Source organism: Hoplias malabaricus, chromosome 5 (genome assembly GCF_029633855.1).
Source record: "Hoplias malabaricus isolate fHopMal1 chromosome 5, fHopMal1.hap1, whole genome shotgun sequence".
NCBI classification, from domain to species: Eukaryota; Metazoa; Chordata; class Actinopteri; order Characiformes; family Erythrinidae; genus Hoplias; species Hoplias malabaricus.
In genome coordinates this window covers 53,394,154-53,416,639 of record NC_089804.1, presented here as the reverse complement: position 1 = coordinate 53,416,639, position 22,486 = coordinate 53,394,154, and the positions used below count along the sequence as shown (strand labels likewise).

General features: G+C 40.9%; 3 protein-coding genes and 2 non-coding genes across 9 annotated transcripts in view; 2 read left to right on the top strand and 3 right to left on the bottom strand.

The window, feature by feature from the left end:
* eya4 (EYA transcriptional coactivator and phosphatase 4) overlaps window positions 1-10,315 on the top strand; it is a 24,194-nt gene extending 13,879 nt beyond the window's left edge. For 2 of the 5 annotated variants that reach the window (XM_066671180.1, XM_066671179.1), the window contains exons 9-15: window positions 1,311-1,400; window positions 1,622-1,680; window positions 2,273-2,433; window positions 4,037-4,151; window positions 4,237-4,358; window positions 8,124-8,224; window positions 9,674-10,315. In XM_066671180.1, the coding sequence (XP_066527277.1) occupies window positions 1,311-1,400; window positions 1,622-1,680; window positions 2,273-2,433; window positions 4,037-4,151; window positions 4,237-4,358; window positions 8,124-8,224; window positions 9,674-9,754 (729 nt within the window). In that variant the 3' untranslated portion in view covers window positions 9,755-10,315. Of the gene's footprint in view, window positions 1-1,310; window positions 1,401-1,621; window positions 1,681-2,272; window positions 2,434-4,036; window positions 4,152-4,236; window positions 4,359-7,963; window positions 8,065-8,123; window positions 8,225-9,673 lie in introns of all 5 variants that reach the window. The other 3 variants (XM_066671181.1, XM_066671176.1, XM_066671178.1) reach the window with 2 other exon arrangements.
* Window positions 10,316-11,897: 1,582 nt separating this feature from the next.
* rps12 (ribosomal protein S12) lies at window positions 11,898-15,884 on the bottom strand. The gene is made up of 6 exons (XM_066673154.1): window positions 15,773-15,884; window positions 15,602-15,648; window positions 14,612-14,728; window positions 14,028-14,130; window positions 12,532-12,633; window positions 11,898-11,989 (listed from the first exon to the last, which is right to left on the bottom strand). The coding sequence occupies exons 2-6, from the start codon at window positions 15,613-15,615 to the stop codon at window positions 11,927-11,929; spliced, it is 399 nt and encodes a 132-aa protein (XP_066529251.1). The 5' UTR covers window positions 15,616-15,648; window positions 15,773-15,884; the 3' UTR covers window positions 11,898-11,926.
* LOC136698557 (small nucleolar RNA SNORD100) lies at window positions 13,885-13,967 on the bottom strand. The gene has a single exon (XR_010803133.1). It is a non-coding gene; the product is annotated as a small nucleolar RNA SNORD100 (small nucleolar RNA).
* On the bottom strand, window positions 14,202-14,286 carry LOC136698558 (small nucleolar RNA SNORD100). Its single transcript, XR_010803134.1, has one exon. It is a non-coding gene; the product is annotated as a small nucleolar RNA SNORD100 (small nucleolar RNA).
* A 1,293-nt stretch (window positions 15,885-17,177) lies between the features above and the next one.
* Window positions 17,178-19,354, top strand: zgc:153284 (uncharacterized protein LOC751696 homolog). The gene is made up of 3 exons (XM_066673155.1): window positions 17,178-17,336; window positions 17,918-18,085; window positions 18,961-19,354. The coding sequence occupies exons 1-3, from the start codon at window positions 17,292-17,294 to the stop codon at window positions 19,021-19,023; spliced, it is 276 nt and encodes a 91-aa protein (XP_066529252.1). The 5' UTR covers window positions 17,178-17,291; the 3' UTR covers window positions 19,024-19,354.
* The last annotated feature ends 3,132 nt before the right edge of the window (window positions 19,355-22,486 follow it).

Genomic DNA, 22,486 nt, shown 5'->3' with positions numbered 1-22,486 from the left:
GAAAAACTTGGCAATTAAATAAATGAAGGGTGGCTTGTGTGTGTGTGTGTGTGTGTGTCTGCTGATGAGCTGAAACAAGTGCTGGCTGTCTGTCATCGTCTGCTTAAACTGGCAGACATAGCAGTCTAGGGACGAAGAAGAAGCTGGAGACTATGTTCGTGAAATGTGTGTGTGTGTGTGTGTGTGTGTGTGTGAGACAGAACCCTTTGAGACCAGGATTATGACCTGTAAACACTTCTAGGACTTCTAAGTAGTTTCACATAATTGTAACTACTGAGAAAGTATATATAGTTCCTCTGTGGCAAGGAAGTGTTTGTGATGATGATGATGATGATGATGATGATGGTGGTGATTAGAGGTGGGAAATATGGCAGTACTTTTTTTAATGACTCTATTCTATAATATCACCCATAATGTCAGTATTTCTAAAACAATGTAGGGGTCGTGAAAATGAATTGGAAGTAAAAACAAAACAAAGTCACATCCATAAAATGTCTTCCCACACCTCTGCTCCTCTGAGGCCAGGGCCCTAACGACAGTTTGATTTATTAATTGTCTCTGGCATCCATTTTGCACTGAATAAAGATAGAACCATTGTTTTCTTTACACTAATGCTAGCCTGGATGTCTCTATTAAGCCTATAGCTCAGGGGCTAAGCTAGAAGGATTGGTTGACACCATGGGGGTTACCAGTGGTTATATAATGATGTATTTGTGTAACACATGAGTACAGCAGTGTACTGCAGTGAAAAAAACACTGGGAATTGCAAACATTAAAACAGAAAATGTGTATTTTATCAAACCGGTGAGACTGAGGGATGCAGTGCTTTAGAACAGTCTATAACTTAATAAACTAGCTTTCAAGAAGACATTGCCCTGGTGTTTTCTGTGCACTGTGTTCATTCCTATTAGTTTAGGGATATATACCTTTAATCATTTGTTTGTTTATTTCTGCCATAGTACCCACTGTTGCTAGGTAACACTACATTTTAAGGAACACAAATTAAAGGGTTAATAAGGTCTTGTTCTTTGGTCAATAATGCGTTTATTCACTGACTTCATTAGTACTTAACTTGAGCTCTGTTATGTGGAAATCACTAATAATTGCATTGTTAGTTGTGATAATGCACAATAAACCCTTTGTTAAGAGTGTGTTAGTAAGTGATTGAACACGAGTTACTGCTACAGCAGTCCCCTTCATTACTTCATTGCTTTGTAACCAGTTGGTCCTTCTGTAACCAGGTCAGGGACTGCAGGAGTCACAGGTTAATGACAATGATAATAATGTTAATGATGATGGTGTCTTTGCAGGACGCTCCTATGGCTGTGACACTGGGTTTGAGAATGGAGGAGATGATCTTTAATCTCGCAGACACACACCTCTTCTTTAACGACCTAGAGGTAAGGAGTTGTAATATTTGTGCGGATGCTTAAGGGTTGTCTGACTTTGAAAAACATTTTAGCGCAGGACAGTATGAGTTTGGAGTACTGAAACTATAAGACTATAAGAATATGTATATATTTTATGTGTGTTTCTGGGCTTTTGTTGCCCCCTGGTGGATAGACCTGGAAATTATAAAACGCTGCCCTGTGTGACAAAAGTGTGTGTGTTTTCCTGACAGGAGTGTGATCAAGTGCACATCGACGATGTGTCATCAGATGATAATGGACAGGACCTTAGGTGAGTCTTATAAACACACACATTAAAATAATGTAGTAATACGTCATTTTCAGGTCTAAAGTAGTTTTTTATAGAAAGAGAACGACTTCAGAGTGTAGTGTAAATATAAGACACAACTGGTGTTGGAATTTTGCTGTGGTAGTTTGGTACATAGTATGGCACTGCAGTAGAAAACGCAGCTCGACCCAGAAGGACTACACTCTCAAAAAAACAGTCACTGTGGTGGTACCCCAAGGATACAGTACCAGTACCTTTAGTGAGGGAACATAATTGTACCATATTCTATAGTAATTGTAGATTTTAAAGTTATGTTGACTTCATACGCTCCATTTCATCTCCCAGACGAGTCCTCTTTCTAGAGAAGAATGTAATGTACCTAAAGGGAACACAGCTGTATTTTAAAAGCACTGTTTGTATCTCTATAAAAATGGCACAATAACTGGTTTGATGTGAAGTGTCAGCAGGTGCCTTTAACATTTATCTAATGCCATTTAACGCCAGTTAATCCTGACAACGGACAGGTTTACATTATGACTGCCCATTCCCTTCTCATTGTGGGTGTTTAAAACATGATATTTATTATTATCAACAGTACTTACAGTTTTGCCACTGATGGCTTCCATGCAGCTGCGACTAGTGCCAGCCTCTGCCTGGCGACAGGGGTCAGAGGCGGAGTGGACTGGATGAGGAAGCTGGCCTTCCGCTACAGAAGAGTGAAGGAGTTGTACTGCACGTATAAAAACAATGTGGGGGGTAAGCGTCCAGAGCTGACCTTTACTCACACATTTCCTCCATGTGCTACTGCTCAGTGACCAACCAGAAAATAGGTCAAACAGCAGTCGAGCTGGAGAGAGCTCAGCACTGTGCCAGGGAATCGATCTCCAGTCCTGGGGAGTTTTTCTAAATCAGCACCTAATTCCAGAAACCAGAACTGTGTCCCTTCAGGAGTGGATTTTGAAAATGCTAATTCGTGATGTTTAAGGGGCTGTAAACAGCTTTTGTACTGGGTGTGATTTGAGACCAAATGTACCATTAGAGCAGTGGTTCCCAAAGGGGGGGCATGCCCACTAGTGGGGCACTGATGTATTGCTAGAGGGGGTGCTACAAAGCAGATGACACGCATAATGCTCGTCACTAATCCACTGTAAATGTGATTTGTGAGTTTATTTACTTATTTATTTTCTTGTTCGATAATAAGTTGCAGTTTTATATGAATTTTAATATTCATTCATTACCTGTAACCGCTTATCCAGTTCAGGGTCGCGGTGGGTCCAGAGCCTACCTGGAATCATTGGGCGCAAGGTGGGAATACACCCTGGAGGGGGCGCCAGTCCTTCACAGGGCAACACACACACATATTCACTCACACCTACGGACACTTTTGAGTCGCCAATCCACCTACTAACGTGTATTTTTGGACTGTGGGAGGAAACCCACGCAAACACAGGGAGAACACACCAACTCCTCAAAGACAGTCACCCGGAGGAAACCCACGCAGACACAGAGAGACCACACCAACTCCTCACAGACAGTCACCCGGAGCGGGAATCGAACCCACAACCTTCAGGCCCCTATAGCTGTGTGACTGCGACACCTACCTGCTGCACCACCGTGCCGCCCTGAATTTTAATATTTATATTAAAATAAATTACAGGGGAGTCTGGAAGCAACAGAATTGCACATTGAGGGGAGGCTTGAAAATATTCTCAGCTACAAAACAGGGGCACTGCAGAATGTTTGGGAACCACTGCATTAGAGAGATTGTTTGACCATTGAGTAACCCCAAGTGTAGACGGTGTAATGGGTTTATTTTGTTTAAAGCTGGAGTTTTGCACTAAAAATAAACTCATACCCTGTCAGTTAGCATCCTGCCAGGTGCATGACATAAATCGTGATACAGTTCCCTCAAATAATTAACTGATTTTAGCATTTAAAAACATTGATGTATTTAAGATATTTAAGGCACATACACACAAATCCATACTTCAAGATTGTCACAGAGATGTACATTGGTCAGTATTTTGGTCCAAGACACAGTATTTAAGACACAGTTTGAGATTTGTGATTTAGACGTGTTGTCTCCATGCAATTAGCTTCTATTAGATGTTCACTTACTAGCCTTGGAGATCTAGTTGTTTTAAATCAGGGGTGACAAACTGGGTTCCTTCCAGGGCACATCTCTATAGATACTGGCATTATGCAGATATCTCAGTGAATTTAATTCCTGAGAGTCTTGCTAACGTTGATGACAATGGCCCAGAAAGAGCTCGGTTTGTGAGTCCTACTTTAAAACGTTGTTGTATTTGAATTTGTTGGAATTTTCTTGATGACCCTAATGAGATTTGTCCATGTCCAGGGCTCCTGGGGCCAGCTAAGAGAGAGGCGTGGCTTCAGCTCAGGGCCGAGGTTGAGGCTCTCACGGACTCATGGCTCACTACTGCACTCAAATCGCTGTCAATAATCAGCTCCAGGTTGGTTCACTAGTACATCATTCCTCACACACTGTGTGTTCACTTAGAAGGACACTGTTCAAAGATTGGGGCTTTCTTCTCCTAGGAGTAACTGTGTTAATGTGTTGGTGACTACGACGCAGTTAATACCAGCTCTGGCTAAAGTGCTGTTGTACAGCCTGGGCTCTGCTTTTCCCATTGAGAACATCTACAGCGCAACCAAAATAGGTGAGAAACAAGATATTTCTTTACATATTATTTTAGTTCTATGATACTCTATAGAAACGTTTGTTTTGCTTAATATTTATTCATTGACACTTGAATGTGTTTCACTACTTTGTCAGAATGAAGTGTGTATATCATTAATATATCATCACTGATGTGCAAAAGCCTCTACATTTCTGTCCTTTGCTTTGAGTTGAAAATATACGAAATGATTTGGAGTAAGGTCTTGTTTCATTTAGCTCCAATTAGAAGAATTCTTTCACTTCTTTTTTTTAATTCTACTGTAAAGCCATAAGTTTTGTTCACTGCACATCTTACTGGTTTGAGCCAGTACTAAATGTTAATTGTAAGTTCAGTGTGAGGGCATTTGTGTGTGTGTGTGTGTGTGTGTGAGAGAGAGAGAGAGAGAGAGAGAGAGAGAGAGAGAGAGAGAGAGAGAGAGAGAGAGAGAGAGAGAGAGAGTTTAACAAGCTCTGGCTCAGACCCTAGCATCAAATAATAAATCACAACAGATTGGAGTGACCAGGTCACCACTCACTCTCACTGCGACCATGTGGAGTTGATTCTGATTGGCTGATTAAAGCCTTGTGGCCCCAGGAAATGGTTTTTCTTTCAGCTCTCTGGTAAACAGGTGACTGCAGAAGCTTGTGGAGGCTTCATTTTGTCCCTTTACCCTTCACCATGACAGGGCACTGTCGTCAGATCACTGTCTGTTTCATTCTGACTGTTAATCAGCTTGACCTCTTACTGACCCTTACAGCATTTAGTACTTATTACACAACACAGACAACAAGCACAGCAAAGAGATAACCTTCTAGAAATGTTATCTGTTCAACAAGATATTTTTGGGAGTAGCCTTTTCTTAATGAATTAGATATGATTTTTTATTTCTGGGTGAAACACATTTCTGACTCTTCTTTAAGGAAGAGTGGAGTTGAGCTGGCAGCACAGAACATAATGTAAATGTTACCAGTTCAGAGACTGGGTGTGTGGGGAATCTTACGTGGACCACTATGAAGGGTTTAAATTGTTATCAGAAACGTTTTAATTTTATTGAAGGAAAGAGCAACATGTCCAATAAAGTTCCATTTAATTTGCGTTTTGGGAGGTGCTAAACCACCACCTCCTCGCTTCTCCTCAGCTTGAACCCTGAGTCATTTTTACAGCAGTACTTTGCTGAATTCTGCTGAACAAATTCTGCCAAATTTATTGTTTTGAGCACAGCCAGGAGCAAAGGCTAAAATGCCTCCATTTTGAAAAGTTCTTCCAGTTAAACCCTTAAAGGCTAAGCACCAGCGATATGAAAGTGTCAAACAAATAAATACAGTGGAGTTTGAGTTCCTAACTTGTGTTTATTGAGAGTCAGAAAACATGTTATTTCTTACTAATTCAAGGAATAAGGTTTAAAAGACCGTTGGTCCCCCCCCCAGCGGTGTTGGGAAACTCTAATAGGCGTCTTGCCTGTGACGTAGATGGTGGACAACAACTCTAGAAGCTGCACTTAATTTAATGCAAAATGATGAAAAGGTGTGTTGTTTTTGGCTGCAATCATTCAATGTACAGTGGGACATCTGTGCACAAATGGCCCAAAGATCCCAAAATATCCAGAAAATGGACTAAATTTGTCCACTTTAAACGGGCACTTTGGAAAGGACCATCCGCTCACTCCGTTATCTGTAGCTCATTTCACTGGCGCTTTTCCAACAATATGGGCATGTAAGGACACCAACGAAAGGTGTTCAAGAGCCTCTGTAACATGGAGGTAAACAGGGTAAGGACACTCACTTCGCACTTCGCTCTGATTTACAAGAATAACGGTACCTCTACATTTGAGTTTAGCTTATTGCTAGGCTATTGTCATGAATAATGTTGGTTATTTAGCTAGATACTGTCATAACAGTCAGTCATAACGGTGTTTTACCGCGGCGTTGATCAGCTGTTGTCCACCAGTGACGTCACGGTTGAGTTCAAGAATTTCCGTAGCGAGCTCGGGTTTTTCCGTCAATTTAATAAAATTGTCAGTTTTAAAGCAAATTAAGCTGCTATTTTCATTTTAATTCATACTTATATCTGTCAGTAACTACAACAATGTGAAATATTCATGGAGGTCCATTAAGTGGTGCTTAGCCTTTAATATTCTCTGGAAATAGAGGCCAAAAATGCTGCCACAATAATTGCTAGATATTATTCTCTGATTATTCTGATTAATATCTGCCACAAATCTCCTTATACTTTTGAAGTTGTGAAAAACTAGCAGTTAGCACCCAATTTAATTGTAGCGTTCTTAGTTTTCCCTGAAAAATAGCTGCCTATGGGGAATCTGTATAATTGAGTCTTCAGCTCTGACAGACTGAATGTACAGATGTTCATGGACACAAAGTGCAGGATCATTTCTCTGTGTTCCTTCTCTCTCTCCGTCCCCCACTGACCCTAAATCTGACTCCTAACACACACACACACACCTACTTCTCAATGCTCGTTGCTCATTGTCATGGAAACGGTCAAAACACGGAGTTCGGGAGGTTGGGTGTGTGAGTGTGTGTGCCAGAATGAATCCGTATCACTCTTCATTGTTTATGGAAAAATCTTTTCTCGCTCATCTCCCCTCTAGTTGCACTCTGTTATTTTCTCTTTTTTTCTCTCATTTCGTCTCTCAGCACCAAATAAATCTTATGTCTGTCAGTGGAAGGGATGGGATGGTAATCGGGGCGAAAGGGAAATGAATACATACAGTTTTGTTAAATAAGAATCTGCAGTTTTTTATGAATTACACCGTTTAAAATAAATTTCAGTGGCGTATGGAAGCAAAAGACATGTATGTGTTTGTTGGAGTACAGGGGCTCAAGATATTCTTATCCACACAATGGGGGCACTGCAGAAAATGTGTAGGAACCGCTGAAGTAATTTTTCAAAATGCATCATTCAAACACTGAGACGTTTGGTGGGAAAAGGCTCGCTGTTGAGAAATTTACTGAGATGTAATTAAATCTTTAATTAAATTAAATTTTTAAACCATCATGATTTTAACAACACAGCAATAATACCACACTTATATGTCAGAAGGTTTTTAGACCATCTACTCATCTGATATTTAAGGGTGAACCCCACAGTTTGCTCACCCTGGGAAGTGGTGTCTCGTCCTAAAACATTGGATGAAGGTCCATCACTCCAAAGAATACTGCTCCACATGCTAATGCTGATGTCAAGCTAATCCCTGCAGTTAATGCCTGTTAATGCATGCTGACTCTATTCTCACGTAAGTTCAGAGCAGGGAAAGCCTGTCTTTTTATAACAAACTACAAAACTGAAGACAGTTGTACCGAATGTCTGACCCCCTTGCACACATATTGCTCCCCCTTTGACAAGGTCTTCAAACGTCATCAAAGTGCACACTTCAAGGAAGGCCATAAGGCTTCGGGCAAGAACTGGGACGGGGGCCACTCTCCTGGTGGATTTTCTAGTGATTTTCAGCAGTGGGTGCACTTTAAAATGATGTGAAATGTGTATAAACCTGAAAATTTCATAGTATCCCATCCCTGGTCAGTTCTGTGTGTGTGTGTGTGTGTGTGTGTGTGTGTACAATCTTAAGCCGCTGCCGTGTTTTGCAGGTAAGGAGAGCTGTTTTGAGCGTATAGTGTCCAGGTTTGGCACTAACATTACATATGTAGTGATTGGCGATGGGCGCGATGAGGAGCACGCGGCCAGCCAGGTAACCTCACACGACCTTTGCCGTCCTGATTCTGACCTGTAACCCTGTTTACATTGCAGGCAAAGAGAGTTGCTTTGAGCGCGTAATGCAAAGGTTTGGCAGGAAGGTAGTGTATGTTGTTATTGGGGACGGTGTGGAAGAGGAGCAGGCCGCTGCCAAGGTAACGACTTCCGAGTGACCAGAGCAGTGTGTGACCCCCTCCCTCCCCCACAGTGGACTGTGTGTGCTCTAGCAGTGCTTTTACCTAGCTCTGACCCACTGGGGGGGCTCACTCCCTTCAGTTGTGTCGTCTTATCTGTTTTCTGTTTAAAAGCTGGTGATGGTAGACGGTGTATTTATTTGCTTTATCCAAGACCAGTTTTGAATTTTCTCTCACATCTCAGCGGCCCGGCAATCAACCCCGGAGCTTTCTGAAGTTCCAGAACAGAGCTAATCAACCAATGGCAGTATGTCTGCATTTTAATAAGGTACCAGATATTAGGGGTGTCGGGATACACACGTTAATATTCAGTGCGGAAACCTTTGGGCCTTCTAAGCCTTTAGTGAAAGCCTCCTGAGTCCTGAAAGTTTATTCAGAGTGCAGTAAACTCGCATTATTGTACGAAGTATTGTACTGTACGAAGTGGTACTTTGATAAGTCTAATCTCACAGGCTTTTAATAGCTGTGTTTAAGTCAAAACGTCCAAAATTATTGATGTTAACATTAACTTTTCGCTCAGTCCTAGAGAGCACATTTGGCCTTGCTCTCTGGGTGCGTCAGATGACCCTGTTTGCCCCATTACTGCCCGTGGTGCTAGCTAGAATGTGTTCTATGACATTGTATCAGTAGCAGTACAAGAAAAAGAAGGCCTATCAGAGTCAGCACTGCGCTGTAATATACAAACCACAAAACAGGGTGTGAATTTTATAATTGACTTAATATTGACATTACACCCCTAATAAATATTTAGTGCAATTACTCTATGCAAAAAAAAATATTACTCTTATTCAGTAACGTAGATTTACACGTTTGAGTGAAGCAGCAGTTCAGCCTGGTTGAATATCTCTGAGCTAAAAAACCTCCAGAAAGTTTTATTTCTCCTCTATTTTATGAAAATATACGAAATATACAATATGCCTTTTTCCCAACTAAATAAGATGTTTACGTGCTGGTGACTTTAAAGGGTTTATGAAAGGTTACGTGCTAATTTTCCACTCAGTTAACGTTACAAAGCCCAAAAAATGTCGTGTGAGAATGTAATATTTTGCCTGTTATTTTTATAATAAAATCCCAAAGCCTTTTAATAAACCCTTTATCCAAAGTTGCTTGTAAGCAGCTTGAAGTGCCTCTGTGGTCTGTTCTCAGTCTTTTCTGTCTGTGATCGGGTCTTGGCTTCGTAGTTACAGTAGTGCGCTTCATATTGTCAAGATTTAACATTTAGGAACAGTCTAACAGCCTATAGCAGTAATTCTCACCAGTATTACTGTAGCAATGCTAAATGTTGGCAGACCTGCATGAATGTTCACAAGGTGGTGTGGAACTGAACAAACGTTAAAGCATGCTCATGAATCATATGGTGTGTGAAGCTCCTTTATACCCCTTCTGACCAGCCCTTCTCTCTGTCCACAGCACAACATGCCATTCTGGCGAATATCGAGCCACTCGGACCTGCTCGCCCTTCACCAAGCACTGGAATTTGAGTACCTGTAACACTCGACTGTATCATAGGCCTCTTTTTGTACAACTATTTAAGAACAACAGTACACTGTAATCTCCTTTTATGTTGTTTTGTGGACTTTTAATTATTTCTCTGGCTTCTGAGATAACTCTGCACTGTCTTAAAAAGACTCGGACTGTCTGGGAAAGGGGCAGCTGGAGTTTTAATGGTCAAAACAGGCTCATCAAGGGCTCACAAAGGTCTTACATCATATACACGCTGCTTTTCCGCAGGGTGTCCATTTCTCTTAACACAAACAGTAAGGAAAAAAAACCTCTCCAACCGAATCTCATGTAGATACACCCTGTTCACAGGGACTTCACTCTACAGTGTCCACTCCAGTTTCTCTCAGCTGTAAAAGCAGTAGACCTGTACTATCCCAAACAAATACACAATCTAGCATAGATTGATAACTCATGTAAATTATTTTACGGTAACTAGTTTTAAGATTAAATACACTGTGTGTTTGCGATTTTTTTTTTTTTTCATTTGGTCTTTTTGTAAGTTTTTGGCTAAGAAGTATGTGTATAATGATTTGTCGTGCCTTATGAACTGTGTTTTTGTGTGTTTTTTGTTTATTTTAAAAATGTATGTAGATGAAGGAAAGACAAAATGAAACTTAAATCAACTCATTTGTTCTCTGTAAATGATTTTGCATGAACATGTAGTGTGACACAGTGGCGCAGTCACACAGCTCCAGGTGTGTTCTCCCTGTGTCCGTGTGGGTTTCCTCCAGGTGACCGTCTGTGAGGAGTGTGTTTCCTCCGGGTGACTGTGAGGAGTTTGGTGTGTTCTCCGTGTCTGCGTGGGTTTCCTCCCACAGTCCAAAAACACACGTTGGTAGGTGGATTGGCGACTCAAAAGTGTCCGTAGGTGCGAGTGAATGTGTGAGTGTGTTGCCCTGTAAAGGACTGGCGCCCCCTCCAGGGTGTATTCCTGCCTTGCGCCCAATGATTCCAGGTAGGCTCTGGACCCACCGCGACCCTGAACTGGATAAGCGCTTACAGATAATGAATGAATGAATGCAAGTGAAACTACCACATAGTGGCATACAAGCCTTCATAAATGTAGATATGGGACCTATGGGTTTTTATTGTCATAGCTTATGCAACTGGTGGAATTTGACAATTTCAGTTTTATTATTCAGTCCCGATAGCTTCAGCCATCACCACACTTCAAACCCTTACGTTGAAGTTAGTTTGTATTAAACACCGTATCGGGCCACAGTCATGGCAAGAAAGGCAGCAAGATGGAATTTGATTTACTAATAGATTTTGGAGTGTTGCAGCTGCCATCTAAGTTCTTTACATGTTGATTAGGTTTTGTTACTGAGAAATTGTAGAGTGCTGATGCGTTCGTATTGTTGAATAATTGTTATGGACTTTGCTGTTAGGATCTGCTGATTCCATGTTCCACTTTGTAGTTAATTGTAGGTCAGTGAACTGCCAATGTAACACACAGGTCTGGTTTGTGAGTTATACCCATTAAGAAATTATAACAACCAGCACTGGAAACTCAAAGGAGTGCAAGTATTAAGACCTTTCCACATGCATAGAAAGCTTCTTGGCTGTTCAATTCTGTTCTGAGACCACCTCCCTGGTAGTTCTGTACATGTATAAGGTACCCAAGATCCAAAAGGTCTGGATATACCTTACTTGCAGAGCAATCCTGCTAACCCTGGTGTTCCCAACACACTGTAAATGCAGCAAAAACTGCCAAACGTGATACACAATCATTCATCTACTTTCAGTAGCCACTTCTTCCTGATCCAGATGTGTCCAGAGCCCAGCTGGAATTTTTGGATGCAAGGCAGAGCACTTGAAGCTTTCGTTTCATCTGCTCTAGAGCAGAAGCTTTCAGCCCTAGCCCACTGTTGTCATCTGGTAAATGTATCACTATTTGGTTTACGCATATGGGAAGACAATGCCCTTACTCCAATGCAACTGACACTGCTCATCAGGCATGTACAAAATGTTCTGGAGTCAGGTGTGTCTAGGGCACAGTAAAGCCTGAAAACAAGGCACTGGGCCCTGGGGTAGATCTGAAGAGTTGAACACCATCCTGCTGCTCTCTGGTTTTTAAATCAGTTCAAAAGAACCAAACAGATCAGGAGTGTAGTGAGACATCAGACCAAAATCTTTTCAAAAAAAAATTTATTCAGCGCCTTATTTTTTAGATTTAAAGTACTCCTCGATGACATCCTTGGCCTGAGATTCTTTGCCATAGTCCTGAAAGAGGAAGAAAGAAAATCGTTAAGATCAAGTAGTTCTCAATCCCAGCGCTGGTGACAAATGCGGCATCACCACACCAAGCTACGCAAAACTAAATAAATAAATAAGCCTTTCTGAAGATGACTGAAGTATCCATTTTAAAATGAGGAAAACACTTTAAAGAACTCAAATGCAAAACAACAAGTAATTAACAATGCAAATTAACAATGCGCAAACACAGCGCAACTTTAACACCACAGGATCAATGCCTTAGAACCCTTCCTAACAGCATCATCTCATCTTCACATGCAATTAGGCAGACAACACTGTAACATGCAAATCCACTTGTGCTTTTCCAATAAATGGTTAAACAAATATGGAACCTGGGACCAGGTAGTTTTAGTCTCAGTTTGCTTACAGTTCCAAGTGAGCCGAATAGGGACTAAACTGAAGTCTCTACCACTGTTGCTCTCATCTCGAGGCTTGTATCTGGACTCTCACCAGAATGAAAGACACTCAGCCATTGTTCAGTAACGTTCAGTGCCAGTTATAAATCTCACCTTAACGACTACACAGCTGCAGCCCACCACCTTGCGGGGTTTGCCCTCTCTGTCGATTTTGCACAGACCGACCCATTCACCAAGCTTTTTGTTGTCATCCACCTGTAGAGAGCATGGGAATAAAGAGCATTTTTCATTTATTCAAGTACGGTTTTATAAGTGTTCAAGAACAAATCACCACCTGCTGCTCAGTAATAAACTCAACTAATCATTAACATTCCGCCGATTATACTGAGTGTACACATGCACTACGCTAAGCTCTAGGGGTGGGCGATAATGCCCTAAAATCTCATATTTCATGGTATTTTGGCAATAACGATATTCCTGGCAATATGAAAAAACACCTATTAATTTCCAGAACACATTATTGCTACAAGATAAATGATATATTAGAGTTAATATATTTAATTTCTTATTTAAATGATGTAACTATTTTCGTACAAATCTAACCAGTTCAAACATTCGGAAGGAACAAATAAGTGTAAACATCTGCTTATTTTGTAAACAAATGTAACTTACCAAGACTCTTGATATTGCTTAAAATATATATAACATTGATATTTTATTTCCAAACCACCTCCACGTGACAGAAACCACTTGTCTTTTGGAGCAAATTCTTTGAATGAAGAGTAAATCTGTGCCTAAATGACTCACGTAATCAGTGTATGCCATGTTACGTGTAACTGCATGACATTACGTAAACAAGTCAGAATATTATGATAATCACAATAGGATTTTTTTGGGTGATACTATTGCACACTATGATATGGCACAGCCCTACTAGGCCTCTGTATGCCACATACAGTGTGATCTGATTCAGAAGTGACCTGCAGTATAATCAGAGTAGTTGTATGTGTGAACACAACAACCCCTAACATTCATCCCGGACCTTACAGACTCTGTCCTTCTCGTGCCCTAATAAAGCCTCTGATTTCACCCGAAGTTAGCGCATGTGGGAACGGCGCTGCACCATGCTTAAAGCATGTGTTTCATTTCTCATAGCGAGCGCGCGCCTGACAAAGTCTCCTGCTGTGTGCTGAATGACAACTCCAGGACACCAAGTTTTTCTAGAAATGTGACAAACGTGCTTCTAAAACTCATTAGCAGCCAAATGTATGGACTAGAAGAATGTAAATAATGCCGCTTAGTGGTCAAGACAAACTCTCACCGCTATATTATTTAGTTTATCTTCATGTAGTTATTTAAACCACAGTCACACTGAATTCCTACTACCTGCTTCAACCATTCCCTGATGATTCAATAAACACATACAGAAGAACCAGGCGACAGTGAGAAGAACACAGGCTGCATTTTAAGTCGTCTTAACAACAAACTCCAGAAAGAATGAGGCAGTGTGTCTCAGCAGTAATTGGGTAACAAAAGGCAATATCCTCACTGGATTCAGTAGAGGGAGCCAAGTTGTCGTCACAGACACAAAAGCAAGCAGGTGCCTCATTGCACTCAACTCAAAGCAAGACAGCTACATTCATCCGTACCTTGATGAGGTTGATCTGATGCTCGGCACACAGGGCCTCCACCAGCTTGACGTACATGGGCTCATCGCAGTTGGCAGCAAGGACGCACAGATGAGCCTGGCGCCTGACAGAGGGAAAGAAAGGGAATTTTAAAACCTCTAATCTCAATTCATAGCGATAGCAACATCAGTCATTAGTATCTCAGGTAGATATTGGGTAACGAATGGCGGATATCCTCAGAGACTTCAGTAGAGGGAGCCAAATTATCATCACAGATACAAAACATAAATGTTAGGGCTGCATTTACCATTACTATAACACGGGACTATGCAATAGAGATGCTGCCGAAGGATACAACATGCAAATGTGTTGCGCTGAGCATCCTCCCAATCACAATGCCATTATGAGACATTTTTCCATAACAACTGTATCATATGTACATTTTATTACTGAGGGGAGGGACATTTTAAAACACACCAATATGTATTAACTGAAAAATAATGTAGATAACTGTGTCTAACACCTCAGTGTCTCCAGATATTCAAAATGGTTTGACCACATTATGCAGCCCTAATATGCACAGCAGAAGAATAAAAACATCTTACTTGTCCAGAGCTTTGGCAGCCTCACGGATACCGCGGGCCAGCCCGTCATGGATGAGTGCGGTCTTCAGCACTTCAGGCAGAGCAGTGTTCACATCCATCACTCCTCCGGCAGCGATGCTACAGCAACCCATCACAGGAAAACACAAACGCGCAAAAAAAGTAGTGTGAACAAAAATATCCACTCATTCTACACACAACTATGTTGTTGGACCACCGGCTCAGACAGGTTTTATCACTCATAGATGGAGTGAAGGGGATTCCGACTTAAAATGAGATATCATCACAACAGCCGGTGTTTGGTCATGTTTCACCACTTAGACCAAGCTCAGGACTAGCATGAGACTGCCACCAAAAACTGTGTTTTTATACGTTTCCCATAATGCACTGTTTTAAATTATGTCCAATGACTACTAGGGTTCAAACTGAAACTTGCTTCTCTAATGAAAATAGGTTAACAATGTAATACATCACTAAACCAACAGTATACACATCCAGATGTGGCTCTAGCCCTCACAGCCAAGTGTACTACATAAGACCTACACAATTCTTTATTAAATCCAGTAAGAGAATTGCCTGTTAACATATGCAAGCCATGATTAAGTCATTTATCACTTCAAATACAGCTGATACTGGTAGAGAATTAAATACGATAAAGTTTCGTCTTATTTATAAACTAACTTTAAAAATAAAGGCATTAATAGACAACTCTGCACATGCATTATGTATTTATTACGTTGCTGTCCACCACAGAACAGAGGAACTAAGGGAATATTACAGCAATGGACACTCGGCGGCAAGTCCTCGTTCTTAACCGGTTTCAATATCGTTACTCATCATTTATCTTGTATTCTCGGGTCCGGGTTTATATTACGTTCTTCCCGAGAGTCGTGGCTCATGCTGTATTGGTTTAGCTTTTAAAAACGGGTCTAAAGGGGATCTTAGCACCTTTCTCTAACTCTGAGCCCGGGTTTGTGCTGAAATCACGCTTACCCTTCCTCGGCCATTGTAGATTAGCGATGGATTGTGGACTTCAAACTCTGAAATTGGAGCAGAGACACAAAGACATGTTAGTGTTAAATAGTTCTAGTGAGTGAGGGAGCTGTTTTAAAGCAGGATGGTGAAGATTGAGGCGGATATTTGGGAGACATTTCGGAGACTCACCCAATCCTCCCTCTGCGTGTGGGTAAAGAGGACGTCATTCCGTCGACAACATTACTTTATGGGTGAGAGGACCCTTGGTGGCTGTCCGCAGTTTTGCCTGTGATTCTCTTCGGGGTAATCCCAAAATAACCATTTTGTGCACAAAGAAGGACTTTTAAAATAACGGCTGCTGTACCCGGACAGAGCATAATACATCTAATAAACAGCTGTCTGCGACGACTAATTGAGCACAACTCAATACTAGAAAAATACTGCACAGTTCGTATGAAGCGCTTGGCGCACTGTAGGGAGGAGGGAGCAATTCGAGACTCCATATTTATTCTAAAGGCTTTAATTCACCACCTGTAGCGTTACAATCTTCACAAGCCACTATCTGATTTTCCTTCAGAGACTATAACAATAAATTATGTTTATTATTATTATTATTATTATACTAAACACAAAGCGCTAATGTTTTATTTCCACCACGAGGTGGCGCTTATAGTGTTTTAGCATTTTTTCCCTTGGCTGACCAAATAATACATTAACATTTGAATTCATTTAAAATATTTATTAATTCCCCATTCATGAAAACAGCAGCAACCAAATTTGAAATAGACAAATTTATTAATATAACACATTTAAAAGTCAAGTGTCAGCCAAAGTGCTGTACAGTAAGACAGCCATTTTAAGAATAAATTATAAATTGAGACAAGGTTCCAATTCTAAAATAGAACTAATGAAGGTGTTATTAAAATAAATAAAACCAGGGTGACACAATATCTCTATGAGGATTCAATGCCAAGGCAAATAAATGAGTTTTGAAATTTGTCTTAAAAATGATCAAGAAGAGGAATACAGACCATGTCAGATATATAGCTAGGTGCCACACCATGTAAAGCCTTAAAGACAAAAAGTAAAACCTTAAATTCTATTCAGTATCTCACAGGAAGGTACAGGGGTGATGCTCTCCCTTTTCTTTGTGTCCGTTAGAAGCTTGGCAGCAGCGTTTTGAACTAATTGCAGTCGTGCCATGCTGGACTGACTGAGACCAGAGTACAATAAGCATTACAGGAGGAAATTAACGCATTAATGACAATTTCTAAATCTTTTGTATAAAGGATATGCTTATGTTTTTCAAAGTTTCTCAGATGGTAAAAACTGCTACGTACAGCACTATTGATTTGTATCCGTTTCTGCCTTGCCCCCTATGATTACCAGTAAACAGACCCACGGCAACCCAAATGAAGCGGATAGAGAAACTGTATGAATGAATAACAATGCTAGCAATAATCTACACAAAACCGGTATATTCTGAACAGTGCATTACACATTTTCTGGGACATGCAATCAAACTACTGATTGTCTCAGTTGCAGTCAAGTTCAGGCATGTGAGTAAGATAAGGGAGGGGTGTGTATATACCTGTGTCTGGAGTAAGCATGAGGTGTGGCAGTCAAGTGAAAACTCGCCTACCTGTTTCTTGAGTAGGTGTTTTGCTTACTCAGCTTCAGTCTGCAGCTCCTTTTTGACCTGTACACAATGTCTGTTAAAATCTACTTCAGCAGCGTTGGTGGCTCTAGAGAGGTACAGTTTCTATTAACTCTTTTCTCTCCCTTTTGACTGATACATGTTTCAGAAGCTGGTTTATGAGGCCTATCACAAACAGAAACATAGTTCTTCCAGTTCAGGGGAAATGCTTGTTCTGTCATTAGGTTCTCAGTCTCTTTTTGAGAAATGTCAGTGATTTACGTTCAGGATCTACATGTGCTGTCTTTCTTAATCAATGTGTGGTGTCTTAACTGCAGGAGTGTTGCTTGGAATTGTGTTAAAATGTTTAAAACAGGTTGAATCAGTGTAATCTGGGAACCTATACATGTTTGGTCAGTTTCAGTAGGTGTGTCCAAAACAAATGGCAGGGAGTGAGCTGGTTCTAACTTTCAAAAAGGCAACCAAGTTGTATTTCGCCAAAAATAAATATTAAAAATTCTATCTGCATGTTCCTGCAAGGTGACTTTGCAAGAACGTCCTCTTCAAGTACATTACAATGCAGATATATTATTTGCACTCATGGTGTTGAGAAATAGCCGTGTCAGTGAAGGTTTAATATTCGTTAAATGTATCTTTCCTGCTCGTTTAAGTAAATGAAACTCTAAATGTAATTTCAGTTAAAGGAGCAGCAGAGTAAGATCTTCCAGTTTCTGGATGCCAAAAAGATCAAGTATCAGCCTGTGGACATCTCACAGGATGCAGGCTTGAAGGATGAGATGAGGCAGAAGACAGGGAACCCCAGTGCTCTGCCACCTCAGGTTTTCAATGGAAACAAATACTGCGGGGTACGTTTCATTCACCAACATTCACAGATGATGTACAGGCTGTAGAATTGTGCTCTGCTGAGGGCTTTAAATCTTCATGAAGAAAGGGTGTGTGTGTATTGTGGTGTGTTTGAAGCAATTACAAAAACCCTGCATCCCTTTAAACAAACACAACAGACGGCAATTAAAACACTGTGGGGGAAAAAAGTGGACACTCCCTGAGTGCTTATATTACTTCAATGTGTGCATGTGCACAAACCCAATCACTTCCTGGAATGCTTGTTGTCTTCCCCATTAAAGAATGCTTGTTGTCTTCCCCATGTCTTCAGCCTGTTACACTCTCTCAGTTCATCTCTATATTCCCTTTGGCTCTGATTTGCTAAGAACCCAGTGATTGTAACCTCATATACTCAATATATGCATTCAGAAAATCTGCCACTGTGGTGGTACCCTCTATGGTACACATTCTCTACCTGCAGCAAAGGGTAGAGAAGGTCGTTAATAAAACTCCTGATTTCAGAAGAGATGTTGGGCAAGCAGGTCTTTACATGAATACAAAATAGCACATGAACCCATGGTTGTACAAATGATGTCCAAATCAATTCAGTGAATCACTTCAGCTTCATGTAGATCATTTGATTCTCGCTTCTACTGAGTGCAGCACCACTCCTCAGTTTAATATGTTTGTAACGCGCAAAACTATTCACACTTGTCAAACTTGCCAAGGAGGTAAAGCACTTCAAGCAAAGTGTACAGCCCAAATGGGTTAAGCCTTTCACTGAAAACACTACTAATAGAGCATGAAGAAATCCAACAGGTATGTCTGTAAGAATGTGGGCCCATTGTTTCTCCATTTAAAGCCTGTCTGACTTTTTCTCCTCTCTGTGGATGTGCAGGATTATCAGGCGTTCTTCGACGCAGTGGAAGATGGCAAAGGAGAAAAATTCTTTCAACAATGAGGCCAAAAGAGGATTCTTTTCCTAAGCTTTCCAATGTGCAATGAACATCAAAATTTAGTTAAATTGTATATGTGCCAAATGTATATGTGCTGAACATATTTTCTGTAGTAGATTAAAGAAAAACCCCAATAATAATACACTATTATGACTTAGAATTCTAACTGGCTTCCTCATTTAAAACGCAGGTCTGTGTTAAGTGCATTGAAAAATCTTAATATAAATTTGGATGGGGACAATGTTCACAATAAAACACTCCTTATAGCTTCAGAGTGAATGAACATATGTTTGTAAATGTGTTGGGTTTTATGACATCATTAAAGCAGAGTGTTCAAAACAGTTTTAGCAGTTTTGTTTTTATATGTGAATCAGATTGGCTGTCTGCTGAGGTAGAGCTTTGAGGGAAGAAGGCAGCGATTTGTATCTGAATTGAGTCTTTGTATAAAACACTGTATTTTCACTTTGCTTGATTTTTGAAGGATGTGTAGATATATCTTTCACTGCCTTATATTTCCCATAATCCTATGTGTCAGCCTGATCAGCAGCACTCATTGGAAGAAAACACAAGAAATGTAAGGAAAACGCACCAGTCCTTCACAGGGCAACACACACACACAGACACTTTTTTTTGAGTCGCCAATCCACCTACCAACGTGTGTTTTTGGACTGTGGGAGGAAACCGGAGCACCCGGAGGAAACCCATGCAGACACAGGGAGAACACACCATACTCCTCACAGAGGGTCACCCAGAGGAAACCCACGCAGACACAGGGAGAACACACCACACTCCTCACAGACAGTCACTTGGAGCAGGAATCGAACAGGCCCCTGGAGCTTTGTGACTGCGACACTACCTGCTGCGCCACCGTGCCGCCCTAGCCAGGGAACATGCCATTTATAATTTTTAAGTGGCAGTCAGCTATGGGTATCCTTTCAATGTTTTATATTTTACTGCATTGATGAATGGTGTCTGAAATTAGATTTGGTTACACATGTCAAATGCTGACTGACTCTTGAAACAGCAAACGCAGCAAGATATCAACATCACTACCCTCTGTTTCAGACACTGCCACAGACTGGGAAGTGATACATATTTCATTTCGTCAACCATAATTTTAATGATACTAGAAATATTCACTTTTCCATCCCAAAAAGCAGGATTTCTCAGTTTAGCCAGATAATGTAAGCCCAAATGCATAAATGAGGACTTTTTCATTGAACAGTCCTCATCTTTGGGCTTTAGATACCTAGCTAACTGAGAAATTCTGCTTTGAGGAACATAGATGAGCATTGCTAGGCTTATAAAGAACAGTGACATTTCATGTTTGTATTCAAAACACTGAATTATCCAATTCAGGGTTGTGGTGGGTCCAGAGCCTACCTGGAATCATTGGGCTCAAGGCGGGAATACAGCCTGGAGGGGGCGCCAGTCCTTCACAGGGCAACACACACTCACACATAAGTTAAACAACGTGTGTTTTTGGACTGTAGGAGGCACTCAGGTGCACTCGGAGGAAACCCCCGTGGAGAACACACCAACTCCTCAGTTACCCTGAGCGGGAATCGAACCCACAACCTCCAGGTTTCTGGAGCTGTGTGACGTTACCTGCTGCGCCACCATGCCGCCTACCTCCTGAATACAGTTTCCAGTATGTGTGTTGGGAGGACACCAAAGCAACCAGAGGAAACTCACACAGACACAGGGAGAACATACCAAACTCCTCACAGGCAGGCAAGGATTTATTCACTGTTAAAATGACTCATTTGTTTATCGAGTTGTTTAGATTTTAGTACTTTAATGCAGTTAGCTCTCTCCCGAATTTGGGGTCAATTCCATCTACAGCAGAGAATAAGTCAGTATTACCCACATATGAAGCAGGAATCGATAGGGGAATGTCCTCATATCTGCATTCGTGCTTTTCAATTTTCGGTCGTTTATTCATTGTCTAAAAACCTTTAAGAGATAAAGCGTTTTTGTCTTTTTAAACCCATATACTGACACTGTGGCTTTGTAAACAGACCAATTTCCATCAAAGAAAGAATTACAGAGCAGCAAAAGTGAGGAAACATCCTCAGAAAACGTGTTTTTTGCTTAAAATTGTAAACATCGCCATTACAGAATTTACATTTGGTAGGGTGACCAGATCTGAGATGGTGAGGGGTGGACGACTACTGACGTGCAGACTGACCAATTAAATGTTTACAGAGAAGGTTATCGACCAATAACGGTAGCGCTACAGTCAGACCGTCCAATCGGAAGATTGGATTTTAGGCTACTTCACCACGCCCCCTTCTCACTCAAGCGAACCAATCGGAGTAGGGGAGGGCGGGACTAGTTTGAGAACGAAACTTCTCGAAGTTCTATGAAAGCTCTAGAAAAACAAAACGTTTGTGAAATTCCGCCCGGACATTTTTTAAGTCTAAAAAAAGAGGACATGTCCGGGTTAAAAAGGACGTCTGGTCACCCTATATTTGGTATTAGACTGAGCTTAGAAAATAAAAAAAAACGTGAAACATTACCACCTTATGTATAGAAAAGGCCAGACATTCACAAACATTTTGCATTTACATTTAAATATAATGCAAAAAGCTCTGAATTTAAGATTAGTTTTTAAGCTGATTTATACAACTTGCCACCATTGGATATTTTAGGACATTTTACACTGAACAGTGTACCACTTACTGTCAGGGGGCGCTGAACATTGAAGAGCAGGGTGAAAGTGGATAAGAAAATGTGCAGAGAAACAGGTGGACTACGGTTTGTAATTATAGAACTACAAAGTGCTCCTTATTGGAACTAATAAAATGGACAATAAGTGTTAATACAAGGTAGGTGTTCCTAATCCAGTGAAATACTCAATCATTCGTTAAATATGGGTCAGATCAGTGACAGCTAATAACCACATAAATACTATAACAAAAGTGAAAATTGTGAAAGTGGAGATGACCCCATTTGGAATTCGAGGCCTTTGTGTAGTTCTGACCCCTAGTGTGGCATTCCCTGCCATGTTTTTGTTTTTTTAACCATAGTTTCACTGCCCCCTGCTGGTGGTGAATAAATGCGTTTAGTACGTTGGAGTTGTGGTGCTGGAGATTTTCTCACGCTCTCTGGCTTCTTTCCTCTTCAGGCTAATGACTGACCCACATTCACAAACCTAAAGGACACCGCGCAGTCCTCTTCAGTTATGTAATTCTCTCTGTCTCTGTACATTACAAATTATCCAGCATTAATATCTTTCATATTCTGTGTACAATGATCAACCATAACATTATGACCACCTCCTTATTTCTGACCACACTGACCACACAGGAGCACTTTGTAATTCTATAATTACAGACCATAGTCAATTTGCTGCTCTCCATTTTTTTCCACCCTGTTTTCAACAGAAACAGAACCCCCAGAGCAGGAGGCACCCAAATCTTACCTGCTCTGCGGTGGTCCACTGGAGGTCCTGACTACTAAAGA